We start from the raw sequence: 22,313 nt of genomic DNA, 5'->3' as shown, positions 1-22,313 counted from the left end.
CCCTGCTTCAACCTAAAAACTGTCTTTGTCTATAAACTAAAAAAGCCACTGTCCTTAGTCAAATCCCTACATCTATCCCTTACACTAGAAGTAAAGAGTTCAAATCAATAGTAAGGTTCTCATCAGGAGAATGACTCCCTTCTCCTGGTGTCTTAAAAGAAAGGCTCTTCGGTACTTCAGTCGCTACCAGAGGGAATTGCTCCCTTCCCCTGGTTTTGGTTTGCTCACAGTTCCAGAAGTAGCCAGGAGGAATGAAAGCCTTCCCCTAGCTTATCTGATAATGTTCAAGCTGGTTCCAGGGTGAATGACTCCCTTCCCCTGTATAATGATTTCACCAAAGTTCCAACTGTATCCATGGGGAATTTAATACCTTCCCCAGGGTTTTGGGTTTAACATAGTTCCTATTGAGGTGAGGGGGGATGACTCCCTTCGCCTGTCGTCTTAGGTAACTCCTACAACAGCCCCAGGCTTTCCTTAGCCCGTCAGTGATCTTTTATTTACCACAGTTTGGAGGGTTCCTCCCTCAAATATTCATCTTGTGATTGTTTGGGTCCCAGACCCTGTTAGCTTCCCCTTTCTTGTCGGGCCCACTGGGCTCACTTTCCTGCCAAGTACTGCCACAAGGAGGTTGACCTGTTGGTTTGGGCCCTAGACCCTGTTCGCTATTCTTCCTTTATTAGGCCCACTTAGTTCACTCCTTGCCAGGTACTGCCACGAGAAAGATGACTCGCAATAACACAGGCTTTGCCTCGGTTCCGGTCCCAGACCCTTGGTTCTCTTCCCTTATTACTAGGCTCTCTTTTTTTACTCTTCCCAAGTACTGCTACAAGGAGGATACTTTGTATCAGTATTCCTGTGCAGATGCCCTCTCTCTCCCGCACCTCCAAGCCCCTATGGCCCACCCTGACGTTGCTGTTACCTTAGTTGGCTCCGGGACTCTGGCCAGTTCTTCCTGGGTGCTTGCATCTTCTCGTCATGCTGCGCGGGTGTCTCTGGCCTCTGCTGCTCTCCAGGAACCGTTAATGGACTGCACGGTCCATATACCTGAGGTCCTGCCACTGTCTTCCAGGCCCCAGTCACGTCCTTGACCAGCTCCACAACAACTTCAAAGTACTCCCGTTGTCATCCTCTTACCTTTGGGAGCGGACTGCTATCAGCTTCCTCACTGCGTTGTCTGTGTCTTCGAATGTCCCTGGCTGGACTGTCATTCGTGCAGGTATGCAGCTCTTTCTGAATGTCATTTGTCAGTTTTTGTGTTTTGTGTGGGTCTTGGGACGACTCCCCCGCAGAAGTCTATACCGTTCCTGTATCATCTTTGTGCCATTCTTCATGGTTCCTGCCGGTCTATACCGTTCCTGTATCATCTTTGTGCCATTCTTCATGGTTCCTGCTGTCCACCTACTCTCCTTACTGGCCTTGCTGGTAATCTTCATTCTTTGGGTTATTTTTTCCAAACCAGTGCCAAAGTTAGTATTTTTAACAGTCTTCTTCGTCTCAGTAGAAGTAACTGGTATAATGGTATAATGTTACAATAACAAATAAAAGTGTTATCAATGGGGGTGGAGGGTTATGGATATGTGGTAACAGGCTTGAGAGGGTTAGGTTTGGGGAGTTGTGCTGAATTTTACACAGGTGGTCATCTGGATCCCCATGAGGTCCTCCCGCATTAAACAATCCCTGGGGGAATATTGGGTAGTGGCCTCTCCTCCCTAGCCTCAGGAGAAGTTACAATACCTAGTGAATCGTCATAGTATATGGATTTCCAAGACATTTTTAAACCTTAACACACAAATCCACCACAGCTCTTACACGCATTTTTTCCAGACACTGCGGATGAATGTGTTTGATGTGCAAGAGTATCACCAGATTTCATACATGTGGCTTGGAACTGCCCTCCGATGTTGCAATATTGGGAGACAGTGTTTGATATTATAAGGGAGAGGGTGGAACCAGATCCTGTGGTGGCTTTATTGGGACTTGGACGACCGATTACCAGTCCAGCAAGGAGGCTGGCTGGCTATTACTACTATTGGCTAAAAGATGGGCAATAATGGTATGGGGTAGGTCCAATCCACCTACTATAGAACGATAAAAGACTGACATTGTTTATTGTAATGAAATGGAAATGGAATGCAGTAACATGATACATCCCTGTGATAAACCTAGAGATATATGGGGCCCATACAAAGAATATCTGATTAGGCAGGCCCGCAGGACAGTGGAAAATGTCGAGGTTATGGGAGATGTCTGATTATATTGCAATATTGGTCAGAGAAGGGGTGGTGGCGGGGAAAGCCGGATGCGCTCTGGGGAATGAAGGCCAATGTGACACAACTCACAATATGGGTGCTTTTTATGGGTGTGTCCTGACTGATGAATAAAATGTGTTGGCATGAACGAGAGCTGGGGTCAGGAGGGTTGATTCACTGAACCACTGCTGGGTTTTGTTTGTATTTGTTGTACATGTGGTTTTTATTGGAAAACAAACACATTTCAACAAAAAAACACACAATAAAAGCCTAACACTTTCTGGATTCCCCTCCCTAAGAAACAACCTCGGGTGCACGTTGTCTGAATGTCTGTCTAACTAATAAGTCTGTACTCTGTCCAAAACTCCTGATCTGACCCCATCTATTGTTAATACAAAAATAAGAAAATAGCACCGCTAGGTGGAGACTGCATCATCCTAGTGACAAGAGTCTTTTTGTGAACATCATAACAGTGCAGTGTAGAAAGGCGACCAGGAAAATACCTCCCTTCTTCTGGTTAACCCGTCTCTTCTCAAGTTAACTAGAACTTTTTATCAGCAGTTTCAACTCTTGCCATGCCACAATTCCTCCCAGGGGTAATGAGATTCCTTTTTTGCCCCCCTCTTACTCAACCACTTTATAAGTGTCACTGGGACCAGCGAGATTACTCTGGATGCAAAGTCTTTCCTTCCAGTAGCTTTGATGGGACTATTGTGGAAGGAGCACTTCCGATGCAACATCTACACTCCCAGGGGCCTCGTTACCTCCCATCTCCGGTTCTTCCAGGGGTGTTTGTAGCGGTTGTTGCCTTACTTTGCTCTTCGCCACTCCTTCCTGGTTCCACTCGTCATGAGAGCTAACGGTCTCTGCGTTGTTGTTGGACCACCTTGCTGAGGTCACACCACTGCCGCTCCCTCCCAGCTGCTACCTTCTTGGGTCTGCCATGCCAACTGCTTCTCGCAGACCTGTTGCTGTGACTTCTCCTTACCGGGTTCAAACTTCCCAGGGTTTCCAGCCTCCTTGCTGGACTCTCTCTGACTCAAGTCCTTTGTTTTTAATACCTGATTGCTGACTCCTGCCCATCAGATTGTCAAGGTCTGTCTATTGTTTCTATGGAATGATCTTTGTCTCCTCAGTGCTTCTTTGTCTCAATACTTTGGTGAGAGGTTATGGTAATCTTTGTCACCTCTGGGCCTCCTTGTCTCAATACTCGGAAGTGCTAGTGCTGTAATAAAGTACCTTAGTGCCGTAGGTAGTAGTATGAGGAAGTGGTGAGGAACTTGGGGTGCGAGAGGAAAGGTGGTCAGAGGCGCGAGTAATGGAATTAATGTCCCTATTCCCAAGAGGGGAGTTCTCCCCTGGAAGGTACTCTTGCATGTTACCGCCCCGAAGGGCATTATTGGTTAGCAGATGCACCACACTAGCCTTACAGGGAAGGGCTTCCTCATGGGGAGAAGTAACATCATCCCAAAGCCTACTGTCCTCATCCTCAATTCAATCATTCCTATGCAACAGGGACGATGGAAGCCACACTCCATTATTATCCGTCTGAGGCAATTTAAGATGTTCAATAACAGTATTCATCAAACTTACAAATCAACCCCACCATATCTTTAGTAATTTTGAAGTTGCTTAAATTCAGAGACCCAGTTTCATCTTTCTCACACTCCAATATCACATCATAAAACTCAGTTTCATACCCCATCCTCAAAAAATAATTTGTATGGCATAACACACATTCCACTATAATTGGGGAAATAAAATTCACTATAGACCAATTTAAATAGCAGGAAGTAGAAGGAATTTCAAGTAGACTTATATCTTTTGATGTTATCGCCCCTTATTGAGGTATCGAATATAACGGTTGCAGGACATTGTCTATTTGAAAAGGCATTATTCTCAGTTGCAAACAACTCAGTAATAAGCAGCTTGTTTAGTCCTTTCTTATTTAATCTCTGCCTTGGCCTTACGGGATCAGCTGGAACATCACAAGTGCAAGGCAAAGATCGAACTGACTTAGATTAGGCTTCTTCTCATAGGGCATATCATCCATAACTTCCTTGCGACAGTCAAAGATGCATTATTAGGCAGGCTCGGGGTATTAAAAACTGAAGTTGTAGGCCTCATCCTATTGATCTCCTCCACATTCAAGTTGTTCAGCCTTACAGTCTAACTGACTATATTCAGTGGAGGGTGAGTCGGAGGAAGAGTCACACTACCACTGCCATTGTTTGCAAATTCTTTGGTTTTTGTAGCCATCTTTCAAGAGGACATAAGTCAGTCTTCTTTTTTCCCTTAGATTTCAGTCTCTTACTGGTAGACTTCAAAAGTTCAAAACTATTGGACATAGGTATGCAAGCAATGCTATTAGTTGAAATATTAGCTAAGGCAGTAGTATTTTTCCTCGGTGGATTAGTTTTACTTAATTGTCGAGACCTCGTATCCCAATTAGGTGTGTCAGCAATTTCCACTGGTTTTCTAAATCTCATTCTGGTTTTCTTTTTATTTCCTTTCTTCCTTGCTTGAGTTTGTTGAGCAGAACAATTTGAAACTTCGATAGAACCAGGCAACTCTGCCCCAATTAACACTGCAGAGTAATCATTTGCTCTGACAGCCAGATCTATAGCTTCGACAGGCCCTTCATTGCAAATCAGAGGTGCACTCTAACCCAACTGCGAGTTTACAACTTCAGTGAGACCATTGTTGCAAGACGGACATGAATAATCAATATTTGCTATGTCTCTAGCTTCCAAAGATTCAGCGCTACCTTGTACAGTGTTAATAGTTATTAGATACGATAACATCCGCAATCTTTCCAACAATATAGCATAACTCATTCTGTTTATTTGAGATGTTAGAACAAAGTGCGAACAAGGTCTTTGTAATTACAAAAGCAGAACTTGGTTCAGGCAATGAAGATTCCTCCTCAGATCGAAAAGAGGAGGAGTTCTCATCGGACTGCTCATATAGACACTCTGTGATTTTCACCAAATCTGTTGAATTCAACAGGTCGAAACCAGTGTTACTTATAGGCTCTGTATGATGAATAGGAGAGCTTGACAATGGAAAGCCGAGCAACTCCAGCTGTAAGCTGTAACACATAATAAGTAATGAGTTATTAGCAATAGGTGGCAGTTAGGAATTTTCTGAGTCGGACAACGCCGAGTGAGCAGAGATTTCAGGCCCAAGAGTTAGTGTTCTCATAAATAATCAATTCAGATGATCCGTCATTGATATCATTTTGCAGAGCACGCAAGTTATTTGACTGAAAAAAGTTATCTGCTTGAGTTTTAACTCATTCACAGCACTGTAACAAGCAACATCCCGAGTCCTATGGTTGATACCCTTCCTGCCACCCCTCTTTTCCAGTGTTTTTGTTACTTGCTTGGAACATGCGCCACTGTGCAGCTGATAGCTTTTACATCTCCCAGGTATATACTTAAAAAAACTGAGACCACAAAGCTTACCAAGTCCAGGCCGCAGGCAGCCTGCTGCCAGTCAGCTTGTCTGCACTTACAGTGCACTTATACGATGCGCGAGTCCTGCACCTGATGTAGTTTAACTTCACCAAGCATGGAACAGCTGAAGGCAATCCAATGGCAATCCACCAATAGTTAAGCACAAGAAGAAACTGAGAATCAGCAGCATCTGTCTGCTCATCTGCACTTAAGAGTACAGTTACACAGTGTGCTCTCAGCTTCATATGTGACCTGTCCAGGAGTTCCTAGATGCCCACTTGCAGCTGATAATCAGCCGTTGGGACAAGTTGGACGGTCACTCAACTTGGGGAGTTCCTGTCCCAAACCCCCCCACCCTACGATCAAGATGTTGCCCAACAAAGCGCCTAACAGATTAAAATTTGGTTAGGCCTCAACCTATATAACACCATTCAGCAGATACCCTCTGTATCACCAATAACCTAGAAACCAGGCCGGTGTATAGAAATAATAGTGTATATTTATTCAAATTTCTACAATGAATCAGAAACCAAATACCAGAACACCAGCTACCAACTCTGTGTCACAACACAATAAGCACAAATTAAAATTACTTGCATCAAATGACTGACATGTATTTCTTAATAGACTTTGTTACCACAACAAACACAGGTTGAATATGAAGATTTTAAATAAAAACACAGAGTATTTCTTTGCACATTAACAGATAGTACATTTTAAAAACACACCGTGATGACTTGGTTTATCCTAATGCTCTTCTCTCCCTGCAATCCCCCACCACCGGGCATCAGTTATATATGACCCCTTAGTTTGAAGGCAAGGTACAGGGAGTGAGAATATAATGGGAATTTGGTTTGGGCTTTTTATTTGAAATGCAAGGTATGGGAAATGAATTCAATGTGAAAATCATATGGGAAACATGCATTCAAATGAAATGCAGGGTTTGGGGAATTTAGAATTGAATGGGAAAATTTGTTTGGGGCTATTCATTTTCACAGGGAATGCAGGGTGTTGGGATTTTTGTTTTGGGGACAGTAGTAGATTGAAATGACCGATATGGTTACCCAATTACATTAAAGACTAGATTAATTTACTGTGCACGGTTATCTTTTCAATTTCTAATTTTGACAAAAGATCACCCCGTGGTAGCCGACCCTATGGGAATGAGTTAAATTATATTGTTAGTTAAATAATATAAGGGTATACCGCTTTTACCACCTTCCCACTAATGGAAGAGCACCCACTTATTAAAAGGAATGGGTTAAAACAGACGGCTTCCCCTCACATTTCCGTTTAAACTGGATATGGTGTTTTTCTCTAAGGGAATTAAGTGATATTTGTAGTCAAATATGGCCAGGGTCTACAAAGTTTCACCCACGCCACCCACTAATGGAAAGGGATAAAGGCCGGTAGCTACCCACATAATTGATAGCTTTAGGATATGTATCCTTATATTTATTTATTCTTACATTTGTAAAGAGCCTTAGCCCTGGGACACCAGGGCGCTGTTATTGTAACCAGTTACATGTGAAGCTTGTAGATCTAGTGCAGGAAACGCTGGCCCCTCAGGTAAGGACATGTCAGGGGAGTTGTTAGCTCGTCTTGGAGAGTAGTTTTGGAGAAGAGCCCAAGTCTTTTCGTACGTCTTGCAGTGTCTTTTAGGCAAAGAGACACATTTTTGGGGCCTTTCAGAAGGGTCAATAGGATTTCATTGCTCTTAGTGTCGGTGGTAGTGCGTTCCAGTGGTGTGTTGTCATTGCAGGGAAGCTGGACCCTCCTCCTTTGGCTATTTTGTCCACGGGAGGGACAAGGCGGTGTGCGTGGAAGGGCCTTACTGGTCTAGTAGACTTGGATTTCCTAATTCTTTGAGACCAGTATTTCGAGGCAGTGTTAGCAAGACATTTATGAGTGATGGAGAGAGTTTTGAATAGGATTCTTTCCCGGATCTGCAGCCAATGCGCTTCCTTTCTTGCTGCTGTGATGGGAACATTTTTTGGGATGTTAATAGCTGCACGTAGGTCATTGTTTTGGATCACCTGCAGTTTCTTGATGTTTTGTTTAGAAGTTTCAGCGAATAGAGCCTTGCAGTAGTCGAGTCTCGCTCCTGTGATTGCTGTGGCGATAGTGCGGCAACTGGTGGGAGTGAGGAAGTGTCTGGCTGCATTGATGAGCTTGGCTGTGTATGCCGCAGAGGGGGCGATAGCGTTTACTTGTCTGGTAAGGGTAAAGGAGGCATCCAAATAGATACCGAGGGTTGTAACTGAAGCTGAGACGGCAATGCAAATGCCTCAGTGGTGAAGGCTAAGTATTGGAGGTCGAGTCTTTTCCGCATGGTTGGAGATCCCGCCAGAAGGATCTCAGTTTTCATAGGCATAGTTGGTGTAGGCTATGCCGAAGGAGTCTAGGAGTTCAGAGGGGGTTGGTGAAAATGTTGTAGAGGGAGGGGGAGACACAGGATCCTTGTGGTAATCTTGGAAACTGAATAACTCAATGATTTAATGGAATACAAATGAACTTAATTTAAAATTGAATTTGTTGAAAATGCTGGGAATTTGTAATTCAATGGAATACAGCACGTAAAAAATATTAAAGAATAAATCAAGGCTAAGAAAGTATAAAACTGGAAGCGTGCATTGTTTGGAAATGCACCAATTTTCAAAATCTGAACTACACTTTGAGTGACCTTTTGTTTCAAGCGCGGACAACATCAAGGTCTAGGTTTTCTTTTTTCTCCAGTTTTGTTCTCCTCTGCAGTCTGAGGGGACTAGACCTTGGTCCTGCTGCCTCTACTTTTATATCAAGTGAACAGGAGCAGCGCCAGAATCAGCCTAAGACTGTTTTGTTACTTGTAAATGTCTGAGAAGAGACTCATGGTTCTGGATTATAGGAAGGCTTGGATTTGTTCATAGGCTGCCCTGTCCAGTATCTTGAGTAGGAAGGGGACTGTAGTGATGGGTCAGTAGCTGTTGGTAGCTGTTGGGAGCTGAGGGATCAAGTGAAGGCTTTTTTTAGTAGGTGGAAAATCCACATTTCTTTTAGGTTGGTTGGAACTTTGCACGTAAAGGCGGCATTTATGAATTTGGTGATGAATGAGACCAGGGTTTCCGAGCAATCTTTGATGATGATCGGGGGGCATTTGTCTCCTTTGCGTTTAGAGGATTTCAACTTATTAGTATATTGGCTGTTTCTTCTTCTGACCCTTCCCTAAAGTGGGAGGGAGGCGAGGGTAGGATTTTTGAGGCGAGAGCAATGAGGGCGGGGGGCGTGATAAAGGTTTGTTTCATTTTTATTTTCTGTTGAAGGGTTTGTGATTTTAGCGCAGATCGCTCTTTGGATGTTTGTGCACCAGGACCCACCTTTGGGGGGTGTGGACAGTGTTTCAAGTTCTCGAGTATTCTACAAAGGTCTTGGGAGTTCGAGCTGGCATTAGAGATTTTAGTTGTAAGCAGTCGCTTTGGCTGTGATGATGGCCTGTTTTTATTCTTTGGCTATAGTAGTGAAAGAGGCTTTCAATTTATCGGATGGGTTCTTTCTCCAGATGGTTTCTGCCAGTCTTTTTTTTTTTAATTTTATTTTTTAGCGCAGGGCATCTAGGTCTGGGGTATATCATGGGTTGAGGTGACCCATTGGTATGGCTTTCCTAGGCAGTAAGGGGGCTGCCATGTTAACGGCATTGGTTTGGGTGTTGGAGTAGATGTGTGCTAGGGTATCTGGGTCTGTTGTGTCGAGGTTTTCCAGCAGGAGTGGTGTGAGGAGAGATGGATTCTTTAGTTAATTTGTTGGAGCAGCATGAGAGGGTGGGCGGAGGGGCAGGCAGATGTTTCAGTGGCTGGAAGAAGGACATAATGCAGTGGCCAGACCAAGGGGAGGATAGTATGGAGGTCATAGTGATTTGGTTATTCAGATCTGCTTCCCAGTCCAGGATTATGCCTTTAGCGTGTGTTTGTATAGAGACTATATGCGCAAAGCCGAGATTGGAGAGGGCATTTGCTACGGCAGTGGCGGAGTTGTCGGCGAGCTTGTAAAGACCTAGATTTAGGTCTCCTAGAATTATAGTCCTGGAGGTGGGTTTATAGTTGTTCCCAAGCATTTGAACAATGTCTTCCTCGATGGAGGTGGATAGGCCGGGGGTGCGGTACATGTGGATGGTCAGTGTTCATGGCGAGGTGGCTTGTTTGACTGAGGAGCTTGATGTTTATTTCCTTTGGCCTCACGGATGATCCGATATTTAGAGAGTACCTGTATATAAGAGCGACGCCTCCACCTATGGAGTCCTCTCTGTCCTGTTTATGCATGGCAAAGCCATTCGGTAGTCCTATGGAGAGAGCGGGCCTGAGGCTTTGTGGAGCCAGGTCTCCGTTATGGCTAGTATGTCCAGGGCATGGGTGGGGAGCCATCCTGCATTGATGAGGGCTCCCACAATGGGGAGTGGGTCTCAGCATAGTTTGTGTGGGGTTTGGGCTGCATGATGAGGCAGTGGACTCAATTTTCTTGACATGGGGTCTGGATGATGAGCTGGGGGTTGTAATGCGGGTGGTATTCTGAGTGGGCGCCATGTTGAGATCTTTAATATTTTTGGCAGTGGACAGTTTACAGTTGGTAAGTAGACTGGTAGTGAGTGGGTTGTTTGTGCAGGGGTGGATGCCAGCTAGAGGTGTCTGAGACTGGTGGGGTGCTTAGGTGGGTATTTCTAAAGTGTGGTGGGAACAAGCTGCAGGTGTTGAGGGATAGGTTTAGTGAATCTTGAGGCCCGTCTTTTATTCCTGGAGGGTGCATCAGGTGGCGAGGAGGCATGGGATAGGTCAGTGCTATTCATTGTGGACAATAGTAATTGTGCACTGTTTTGCAGTGGTTTAGGGTCGCATGGCGTGTCCCTAATGTAGTTGCTATTGGTCGGAGGGGCTGGTGAGGTGTGGAGGGGGTTGAAGCGTTTGGCAGGAGGCAGGATGCACTTGGGGCTGGGCCAGGCAATAGTGTGATCTCGCTGGTTGTTGTGGTGGAGGTCAAGGGGGTTTTGTGTCTGGTTCCTATCATCAATGTGTGGTGGGGAGCTGCTGGATGTGCATGATTTAGAGGTAGTGTCACCCATTTGACGCGGGGGTTTGCGGAATTCGGGGTTGGTGTGGATCTCGAAGTTTGAGTGGGTTGTCTGGTTCATGCGTGCATTGCAACTTGTGCAGGTCGAAGGAGCACCGCGGTGAGCCAATGTTACCTGGTGTTTCTGCTCCCGATGTCGATTGGGGGTTTAAGGGCTCACCCAGAACGTGCGTTGTGATTGCTGGGTACAAATGGATGCGTTCAGTGCAGCAGTTGCGCGCATGTGGATGGGAATGATGCAGTGGGTACGAGATCTCTGTTCTTAGCTTAGGAGGCCAGTCAGATTTCAGACCCTCTTTCGGAAATAGGTAGGCAGCTCACACCTCTGGTCTCTATTCACAGCAAGGTCCCTCCAGCCAGATTTTAGGCCTCTCTCTCTCAGATGGTGCTTCCAGGCATAAGTCCCCAGCAAGTGTCCCAGGGTCCCCTGTCTATCTGCTCTCCTGGGTATCAGCCTTCCTTTTGTCGGCTCTCTGTTGTCAGTTCACTTTCCTCTTTTTTCCCTTCCGTCCCCCTTTAGATTAAAACTGATATTATATAGTGCTGATGACACTTATTTATTATGAATATTCCCATGTTACGGATTGGACGTCTTTCTCCCCCTCCCATTAATCCGCCCCTGCCAGCTGATGGGGCAAGGTGTTTAGAGGTCTGTATTATAGATAATGAGGGACGAGGAAAATGCATCATTTCAAAATGAAATGTTTTTTCCTAAAAATACCACTACATGGCTTCTACCTTCTCCTTTCAGATAACTGCATACACATATATATTTTTGAATCCTACATTTTATGGTGAATTGGGGAATACTACTTTTATTTCGGTACAACCTTCCTAGAAGGAGCTGTTGTTTTTTGTGGTTTCCTCATGAGCTGAAATAGTTACAAAGATGACAGTTCACAATCCCAGCATTAATTTTACATTCCAACAGTTCACCAACTTTCGAGTTCCTCTGAATTAACAAGAAGACCGGGATTGTGGTTTTCTTCCTAACTCAAATTCTATACAGCACATAAGAGATACATAGAACTGACATGAGTTTTGTGATCTTTAACAAGTCCTGTATGAGCTCATTACGATGCACGGTTCTCATGTTATTAAGGAAAAAGGAGTCCAATGTTAATCAAAAGGCAAGACATAATATGGAGATCGTAGTTTCACATTCCAAGCAAATCCACCCAGTTATGTTTTCCTCAGAAACATGCAATCTCAACATCAGCTTATCAGTAGTGTATGTTTCTAACAGTCTTTGAAGATCCATTAGTGGCTCTAAGAGGCACTTCATTAAGGTCGAGCCAGTCCAAGAGGTCAATTCTGTTGGCTGGCTTATCTGACCCTCCCCCAATTTGGATCAAACTCTTTTTGTATTTCTTTTCATTATCACCTGAAAACCAGACCTGCTTCTCCTGATGGGCCCAGCCCAAAGGTCTTGAGGTCGAAGTTTCAGAGGCAAAGACCTTTCAGTTCAGTGGGGAAACAAGGCGTATCCATAATTCTGAAAGGATAGCATTTTAAATAGAAAATATGGCTTTAACATGACCCTTTGTATGTCATTTGAGCCTGTTGTCCATAAATGAAATCTTTCTTTTATACAATAATTAAAAATATATGAGTTTCACTTTTTTTATTATTCACACATAGGCCACATTTTACAAGTAGGCCTCTCCTTTTAAATTATGTCAATTTGAATGTTGAAAAGTGAGTTTTTTTTTCTGTGACAATTGCAAAGTGCTTGGCTTCACTTTAGATTTCCGGATCACAGTCTTGTGCTGTATTGAAGTCAATGTAACATGCTCCTATCTGTCTCTTTAAAGGAATAGTGCGCTCAAAAATATTATTGTCCCAAAAGATGGGCAATAATCCAAAATATGTATTAAAACATAATTTTAATGGAAGTTCCTATGTAAACCTTTGAACAAACGAGGCTCAAAGCGTTTACATGGGAGCATCCCTTTTGCCATTTCAGGCAGCCTGCTCAGCTCATGTTAAGGTCTGCCCTGGCGGCACTAAACGAGCAGCAAAGCCCCCTACTGGGAACTTTTGCTTACTGCTGCCAGAGCAGAGCTGCATGTGCTGAGGAGGCTGCCTTCACTTTCATTTTATGTTTTGGTGCTCTCCAAACCAAGGGAAGCAAAGGAAACGTAAAATGAAAGGCAAAAAGCAAAGGCGCAGCAATTATAAATACAACATTGTTGTATTTGCGATTACCGTGGTTGGAAAACATCGGGGGAACCCAGGAGACCAAGAGCAAAAGCCGCCGCAGTCAGAAATACAACTTTGTTGTATTTGTAAATGCTGCGGTTTTCTTTCTACGAATACTGCAGCATTTACAAATAGAACAATGTTGTGTTTCTGACTGCGGCGGCTTTCGCTTTTGGTCTCCTGGGCTCCCCCAGGCCAAAGTTAGGACTATGTAATCCTCTGGCGGTGTTCTTTGGGGACGCTCCAATCCACCTCTTCTGCCACTCTGTGCTATCCTCTTATGGTTATCCCTCTTAACCATTTATTTATTCAACATAAGCATTTATTTATGGCTAAAACCATTTGCTCAAAGTTTATTCCATAAGGGTGTACAATTTCTATTAATGCTACAGCTAGAGGTGCCACTGCTTGTGGTTGAATTAAATGGATGGTATTATTTGATGGTGCTTCGTTGCAGTTTGCCAATTTATTGTTGTCTGCCTTTTGAACACACTCTAGGGTGGAGCTCTGGTCCAGTAGTCTCAACTGGCAGTCCTTTTCAGCCGTGCTGGTTGAATTCGGAGTTGCTCCCTTTAGCAGGAAAATTGAGCCATCAGCCTTTCTATTTAACTTTTGGAAAAAAGATAGATAAAAAAACCTTATGGGCCAGCGCCCCAGACAAGTTCCCTGAAGTTGAACACTGAATAGCCAATAGTTTTGTCAAAAGTGGCATGGTTTTCTCTGATCTCATCGATAAGGTGAGGTGATTGAGTGAATGAGTGTAAGTGAATTTTCCAAGTTCCTCTCTAACGGCATATTATTGAGATGTGGCTCCTTCAGGCAATGACTTATTCTCTCACTTTCGTTTAGTGGGTTACACAGTAGAACTTGGGTGATTGGTGCATCTAGCTCTTGTGAGCTCTCAGTAATTGCTTTCATGGTAGTGGCTTGGTCGAAAGGGCTGGGCTTCCTTTCTTTAGTGTGTGAGCCTTCTGTGTGATTGCTATCTACCAAATTGAGTTCACATTTATTGCGCAATTGTTAGTGGTTGCGCTAGATGATACTTTGTGCATTCTTCCTGCCCTTGCCTTGTCTGCCTTAAAGTTCACAGCCACTGGTATTGCATATTGCGTTGTTAGTTGAAACTCTGAGACCTGTTGATATTGGCCCATCGGTGCATTCTTCGCTTGTTGTTAATACGTTTACACTAGCTGTTTGGTCTTTATTAACAATGGGCAAACATTTCTGCACTCGTGTCACCCCAGTCTCACCAATGGCAGTTGTTGGCTGCCAAGCTCTTTGCTCTTAGATTGAGCTTTCTGACGCATTCCGTCATGTGGTCAATTCTACCATAGTTTTTTTCAAACAAATTTCAATAATGCCATCACTCGGCATCTTATTCATCTTGGTATTCTTAGTGCTCTCAAAGTCACATTTAGTCAAGGTGTTTTTTTTTTGGTTTAAGCATAATGATAGCTTTTCTAGGCGATGAAGCTTTACTAAGGCTGAATTGGGTGGGCAGCAGGGCAGATTTCCAAAATTGTCTTGCCTTTTCTGTTAAGAGCGATGGACTATACAAGGGTGATGAGCTTGACTACCTAAATGCTCAGATGTACCCATATGTCACAAGCTAAAATATAACCATATTTAATTTCTACTTAATGAACAAATAGTCTTGCTGTGAAGTCTCTGTATGTTTGCCTGCCTTTGCATGTGTGCAAACCTCTGGCTTCCTTTTACACTGGAAGATGAGAAAAACATCAGTCCACAAAAAATGCTGAATCAATGAATGACTGCTATGACCGTAATAGGAAAAACAAGCCGTTATGCTCTAAAAAATCACTGCAGATGTGCTGGATATATGCAACAGAACCACCAACTCAGGAAGTGCGTGTAACCACAAGTGCATGCACAGACGCATTGCACACTAATTCACTTTTGTTGTAAATGCTTAAGATGAGCTTTAAACCCATATCTAGGCTTGAACATTAATAATGAATTAAATGCTAATTAGTAATTTCATTTTTCAAGTGGCAGCCTGTGACGTATTGGTTAATAAGATCATAAAAGCTTGAAAGAAAGTGTCTGTGGTTTAAATGGTTTAGTACGTATTCCCTATTGTCAAACTGAAGGGCTGACAAAAGTATGTTTATGTCCTGTTTTCCGTTACAGATGAGGATGTCATGCATGAAGAAGAATTGGATAAGGAGTTACTTTGGAATCTTCAGCTCCTGTCTGAGGTAATTTATTTGAACATTTGTGAGCGATAAGGAGGAAACTGTTCATGCACTCTTTTTAAATCCCATAATTAGGCAGGGCTTTAGGACTAGTAGTCCACTCTTTGTTTTATGTAATATGTACATTGAAAATAAAACTACATTCGATTTGTTCTTTTCTGGACAATAGATTTTTCTTTTTTTTTGCTGAGCATATTGGAGGCTAGTTTAGGCATAATCCGTTTTTGTTTTGGCATAGTGCGACAATACTACAATATGTGGAATTTAGGCATGCAGGTGTTCTATATTGATGTTATATGTGGACATGCTAATATTGTCTGCTCCTACAAGAAGTCTTCAAACATTTAGAAACTAAGGGATCTAAATATCACTGATGGAAATCTGTCCCCTGCTCATTGTGAAATTTCTCACATTGTAGGAAATATTTCATGCCGGTCAATCCTTGGATTACAGGGTCCCAGAGTACAGTGGCCTGGCATGAGGAAAAGCTCACTTCACATGACTTTAATTCAATTACCAAAGTTACAAGCATCCAAGCTATCATCAAATGACTTTGGAATTTTGTATGTGCCCACTTTGTTTTGAAACAGTTGCCAATGAGTGAGACTATCTAATTGTTTTGATCAAGAATGGAAGCCTACTTTGGAATCCAGAGCTTCTGCTTTAAAAATCAACTTGGCACTTCATTACACACCCAGTTTCATCTCTTTATTTGAGATAAAACGTCATACTTCAGTTGATTTCAAAGCATCCTCACTTTTTTGTAAGATAAGAAAACTGAAGGCGATTAAGTGTATTCAGACAATTTTATACGTGGGTAACTAGGATTAGAATCCATGTTGATATTTCACCAAAAATGACATCCATGGAAGAGACATTAAATGATTCCCATCCCAATGATGGGCTAGCAAATGCTTTTCAAACATCATTTATTGGAGATCGGATAGTGCAGCATGTTTAACAGCAATTGATGAGCATCATCACTATGCTAATGAAGTGCCCAAAATTTAAAGGCATAATGATTTAACTGATAATTAGTTGGATTGGCTAAGTCAAAGGGGTTGCAAGACAGACAGTGATTACAAGCAGCAACACCTGCTAAACTGAAATGAGCATGGTATGATGTCATTTAGAACATGCCTGTGCACAAATGTTTCCAGGCCACGACAAAAGGGAATGAAGACAGAGGGAGGACAAGACGAGCAATCTTACAAGGCCTTGTGTCTTTCAGATCGTGCAAGTGCGACAACGCAAAGTGCCAAGGGAAGGCAGAGGGGGAAGTGCCAGGGAGAGGGAGGGGAAGTGCAATCAGGGCAGCATTGCTCTGACTAAGGGCAGCGCGACACTGGGTAAGTGCATGAAGGCAGGGGACTTTAGAGGTAAGTTACAGCCCCGAAGTGCGCGGTAGGCCTCAAGGCAGTGCAGTGGAGACTGATCATGGAGGGGCCTGGTACCCAGAGAGGCTGAGGGTACCAAGCAACCAGTTGGCGCAGCAGACTGGTAGGTCAGCAGGGGATGTAGAGGGGGAAACCAGAGGAGAAAGGGAAGGTCTTGAGCTGCTTCCAGAGCTTCAGGTGGTCCGGCTCAAGTTTGAGAGGGGCAGGGAGGCCATTCCGGACAGGGAGGCACCTGCAGAGGAGAGGGATCAATCCCCACTCTCTGCCTGAAGAAGCGTCTGACCCTCAGAGAGTTGGCAGTAGCTGATCAAAGGGCTTGAGGAGAAAGGTATTATGGAAGAGAGTTAGATGTAGTTCGGGCCCCAGCCCCAGAAAACCTTATGGACGATGCAGAGGGCCTTGAAATTGATCCTTGCAGCCACTGTGTGCCAGTGGCGAGATTTCAGGGCTGGAGAGATACGGTCCCTGGGCTTGAGGCCAAGGATAAGTCTTACAGTCCTGTTCTGGATTAGTTGCAGAGGGCGAAGAGCAGAGGAAGGCAGATTGAGAAAGAGGCTGTTGCAGTAGTCCAGCCTAGAGAGAACAAGGGCTCTGGAGACAGTGAGCCTCTGGGGAAAGTGACAAAAGTAAGAATACCTGTGAGGCGGTGCAGTTGCTAGTGGGCTGCCTTGGCAAAGGTCCGTGATGCGAGGGGAGAAGGAGAGAGTGGAGTCAAAGATGTCACCAAGGTTTTTTGCCTCCCAGGAAAGCGAAGGAAGAGGGCCAAGGAGGGCGGCAAGAGTGAGAGAGGGAAAGCGGGAGCAGGGGTCCCAATGAGAAGGATCTCAGTCTTACTGACATTAAGGCAGAGATCGTTGGAGGCGCACCAATCCTGAATTGCGGATAGACAGTCCAAATGGATTGCCTCCTTTTTAGGTCCGCGTACAGTGAAGGTTTGTGTGGGCAACAATCGCTCCACTCCCATCTCTCAAACCTGCGGTGTTCTGCAGGGCTCATGGCTGTCGCCGGTGCTCTTTAACTTGCATATTCTGCCACTATTAGACCTACTGATCAGCCTGGGTGTCAAATATACGAACTATGCAGATGACGCTCGGGTGGTTATTCATCTCAGCGGCCAATACAAGAATGACGCAGAAACCCTTAATAACCTCTATAATGCAATCCAGAATTGGATGGCCTGCAGCTCCTTAGCTCGTAACAGTAAAACTGAGCTTATGATTATGTCCACCAAGAACACCCGCAGCAACCTAACACCTAACTACTCCAAGTTCCTGATAGCAGACCATGTCATAACCGTCTTAAGAAAAGTGAAAACACTGGGTGTTTATCTAGATGAACTCTCTATGAAGCCCCACGTTGCCAACATCCGATCAAGTTGTAGACTCATCAATAAACAAATTCAATTTCTGATGTTTGTTAATCTGTTTAGAATCACATGCTGTGCATATGGTCTGAAATCCAGTGGTAACCGCGGAGTATTGCATCTTGTCTTTTAAGAATCGAAAGGTGACTTCGACATGGGCATGTCATTAACCCTATCCCTACGTGACGTGTAGTGTACCCAAGATCCCTCATACGTCGAGGTCCCTCAGATTGTTTTTTTCCACCTAGCATACTGGTCGCCTTATGCGGAGCTTGTCAAAGACATTGCTTATTGTCCCCTCAACCTTTGTGGTTGAATAGTTGTATAAAATAATTCAGATCACCTTATCCGTCCCTTATTTCGACGGCTGTTCGAGATCTCCACTGAAGACCTTCAGAACTTCGGACGGTGAACCAGTCCGCGCTGCCGACCACGTGGCTGGGCCTTCCGCTGGCCTACACAGTAGGGAGAGTGGGATCGGGGTGGACATTTCCATACAATCTGAGACTGCCTTTCCCTTTCCTTCCTCTTTCCCTTTTGGTCTTCGTCACTCTACCCATCCTCAGCTATGGAGAGGACTCCATTTAGGTTTTGCCCCATTTGTAAGGGCAAATTTCCTTGGAAAGATAAGCACAGACGTTTTAACCAGTGCTTTCCCGTCGATCACAAGGAAGAAGGATGCGCGGCTTGTAAGCTCCTCCGTCCTAAGACATTAAAGGAGCATAAAGTCAAGCGAGTGGCGGCCTACGTTATGGCAAAGGCCACGTTTTCTCCCTCTGCCTCCGAATGTGATGGCGAGAGTGACCATCAGACCTCTGAACCGGAGGTTGTTGACCTTCGACGGAATGCTCGCGTTCCGCATCGTCTGTCCCCGGCCCCGCTAGGCACGGCTTAGGCACTGCTATGGGAAAGGCACACACCGGCAACAAAGACGAACATGTACACAGCACTAAACACACCACCCCAAGTCAATCTTGGGCTAAGTAGAAGAAGACTTCAGCGCCAACGGGAACACCAGAAGTTCCGGCGGCACCCGCCGACCATCAGGATCGCCAGCCCTTCCCGCAGCTGCCTATGCGCCTAGCGACCGGGCCATCAAAGACAAAGGGCACTACCCCTAATATACCAGGTTCCGTCGAGACGCATCACATGAAGGCGTCTGGCGACGATAGAGTTACGGTTCCATCGAAGATGGCACCACCAAAAAAGGCTGCCACCGAAGACAAGGCCCCGGCTCCGCCAAGAAACACTCCCTCGCAATCGCAGGCTGAAGCCACGCGCCTCCTGTCTGCGGAGGACATCGCCGACAGTTTAGCAAAGATTGTTTCTGCCGATTCTCAGAAACAGCAGTCCAGGAATGCTTCGAGGCCTACAGAAAAGGCCAAGGATCCGCCGAGGTCCAAAGATGGCCGAAGGAGAGTACAAGAACCCATCCATAAGCCGAAAGAGAGGTACAGGGACGTCCCACCTCTGTCGGTCCCTCAGGAGGAGTTCTCTTGAGGGCGAAGGAGGGCTGTCTTCGACACGGAGACAAAAATCTCCATGTTTTTCGACGGAAGAGCGTGTTCAGGAACTTTTTGGACTAGAGAGAAATTTGAAAAGGCTGGACAGGTTTGTTTCCCTTTAAAAACAACCCACACCAAGGAGGCCATGGGATGAGAGCCCTGTGAGCCCCAAAGCAAAATTCCCAAGGCTTTTTGACCCCTTTTTGGAAGAGGATGTATACAACTATGACCTAACTGAACAACACATTCCTGCAGACATGGGTGACCCTCAACCATTGCAGTCTCCAGATCCACAGGATCTGGATGCCTTATCTTTGGATTCCCCCCAGACCACCCCAACTAGACAACCCTCGCCAGTGGATGATCAATTGATGTTTAACGTCATGTTGCGTAAAGCAGCTGAACATTTTAAGATTGCCACAGATGAAGCGGTCCCTGAAGCTGACTTCGTGGAGGACATCCTCAGGCTATTCCTCTCCTCAATTCAATTAAGAAACGTCTGGCTCCATCCTTATCAACACCTGCTCTCACAGGAGTTGTTAACCCAAGAATAGAGGAACTCTTTCGTCCTTCTCCCTCGGACCCTCTGTATATCAGATGTCGCTCCACCCCAGACATTCTGGTCGTGACTACTACAAGAAAGAGGGCAGGGGTCCCTCTGTCAACCGGCGGGGCACCCCCTGATAAGGAAGGTAAAAGACTTTACGCCCTTGGAAAGAGGGTCACGACCGCAGCAGCGTTTTCAACACGTATTGCCAACAACACAACTTTGTTGGCCAGCTAAGCAGACGCTCAAAGGGCCTTACTACAGGAGGTTCCCGAACCTCTACGAACTAGTCTCCTGACCAGTCACTGAGGGCAGACAAGTGAACCAAAGCATACTTAAGAACACTTTGGATTCTGCCGAGACGGCTGGTTGATCCCTGGCTCAGGAGACACTCCTGAAGAGACATGCGTGGCTACGGAACTCTGGATTCAAGCTAGAGACGCAAGCGTCATTTATAAATAAACCCGTGGAAGAATCCAACCTGTTTGGGAAAGCGGTCAACGAGGCCCTACAGACCACAAAAAAGGAGCATGACATCCTGAAAACACTGGACAAAATTACACAAAGACCCTATACAAGACGAGCATCTGGGTCCAAAAAGCTTTTTCGTGGCCAACGCTTCCCTCAACAATAATACTCCTCGGGAAACAATTGGAACTCTCCACAGGGAACCAGTGGATACACCACCCAGTACCCCCAAAGGGGTCAGCATCATGGGAAAGGAAGGAGCCGAATCTCTACCCCTAGAGGCTCCCCAGCCTCAGGTTCAAAATGACCCGAAGATTCGGGTCCCCTCCCATACCTCCCCGGTCAAGGGCCGGCTAACATCGTTCCTTCAAGGATTGGAGGGGATAACTGTAGACCAGTGAGTGCTAAAGACTGTGGCCCACGGGTACTGTGTAGAGTTCAACCGGTCTCCAACATTCAGACCTTCACGAGCAAGATGACTGACACCACACCATCTTTGCATTTTTCAGGAAGTCGAGGCACTACAAGAGAAAGGAGCCATAGAAATCGTACCTCTGGCACAGGTAAAACAAAGTTTTTATTCAGTGTACTTCCTTGTACCCAAAAAGGATCTAACCATGCGTCCTGTTTTAGATCTGCGCCCAGCGAACAAATTTGTAAAACCACAAAAGTGCTGCATGGTCACTCTGCAGGAAGCAATTCCCCTGCTATCACAGGGGGATTACATGGCAACACTGGACATGAAAGATTCATACTTTCATAATTCAATGTTGCCAGCACACAGAAAATACCTCAGATTTATGATACAAATCAAGCATTATCAGTTCAAGGTACTAGCATAGCATCTGCACCAAGGGTATTTACAAAGGTACTAGCGGTGGCAGCAGCACATCTGCGCAGGCAATCCACCCCGGTCTATCCTTACCTCGACAACTGGTTCATAACAGGGGACTCGTACGAAACATGTCTGTCAAATAGCCAAAAGATGATAGATCTTTTATTCAGTCTGGGATTCTCTATCAAGAAGAAAAAATCCAGCCTAGTCCCCAGCCAGGTCAAACAGTTCCCAGGGGCTCTAATTCGAACAAGGGATGGCCTTGTCTTCCCCTCCAATGAGAGGGTTCAAAACATGTTTCAAATCCCTCAGTATGTAGCCAGTCGAAAGGTGACGGTACGCAAGGCTATGTGACTGCTAGGAATGATGGCGTCATGTAGCTACTTGGTTCCTCACGCGCGCTTGCGCCCAATGCCCAGTCTGTAAATTCACCCGTGTTCCCCTTAGCCCGCATCCCCTCGCCTTTCCCCTGCTTCCTGGTTCCCTCCAGCCCTCCCCTCTGCCTGCCCACTGCCCCTGATTGGCCTGCACCTCGAGTGTTTGGAATCTACCGAGCCGCGCTCAGGCTCCCGCTCCGTCTTGCCATCCGTGGCGGCTGAGCAGGAGAGCTGACGCTAAACCGCTCCTTTGTAATAATTTGGCCCAGTACCAGTCCGTAAATTGACCCGTGTTCCCCTTAGCCCACATCCCCTCGCCTTTTCCCTGCTTCCTGGTTCCCTCCAGCCCTCCCCTCTGCCCGCCCACCGCCTCTGATTGGCCTGCACCTCGAGTGTTTGGAATCTACGGAGCCGCGCCCGGGCTCCCGCTCCATCTTGCCATCCTTGGCGGCTGAGCAGGTGAGCTGACCCTAATCCGCTCCTTTGTAATAATTTGGCCCAATACTAGTCCGTAAATTCACCCGTGTTCCCCTTAGCCCGCATCCACTCGCCTTTCCCCTGCTTCCTTGTTCCCTCCAGCCCTCCCCTCTGCCCGCCCA

The 22,313-nt window shown here is 45.5% G+C and overlaps 1 protein-coding gene across 3 annotated transcripts in view; it reads left to right on the top strand.

The window, feature by feature from the left end:
• Positions 1 to 22,313, top strand: part of PSME4 (proteasome activator subunit 4) — a 3,386,216-nt gene that overhangs the window by 1,226,342 nt on the left and 2,137,561 nt on the right. For all 3 annotated transcript variants that reach the window (XM_069608231.1, XM_069608232.1, XM_069608230.1), the window contains one exon: positions 15,158 to 15,225. In XM_069608231.1, coding sequence (XP_069464332.1) covers positions 15,158 to 15,225 — 68 coding nt within the window. The remainder of the gene's footprint in view (positions 1 to 15,157; positions 15,226 to 22,313) is intronic.

The sequence above is a fragment of the Ambystoma mexicanum genome, chromosome 4q (genome assembly GCF_040938575.1).
Source record: "Ambystoma mexicanum isolate Mex_15411 chromosome 4q, UKY_AmexF1_1, whole genome shotgun sequence".
NCBI lineage: Eukaryota > Metazoa > Chordata > Amphibia > Caudata > Ambystomatidae > Ambystoma > Ambystoma mexicanum.
The sequence above is the reverse complement of the archived record's forward strand: the minus strand, read 5'-3'. Positions and strand labels throughout refer to the sequence as shown.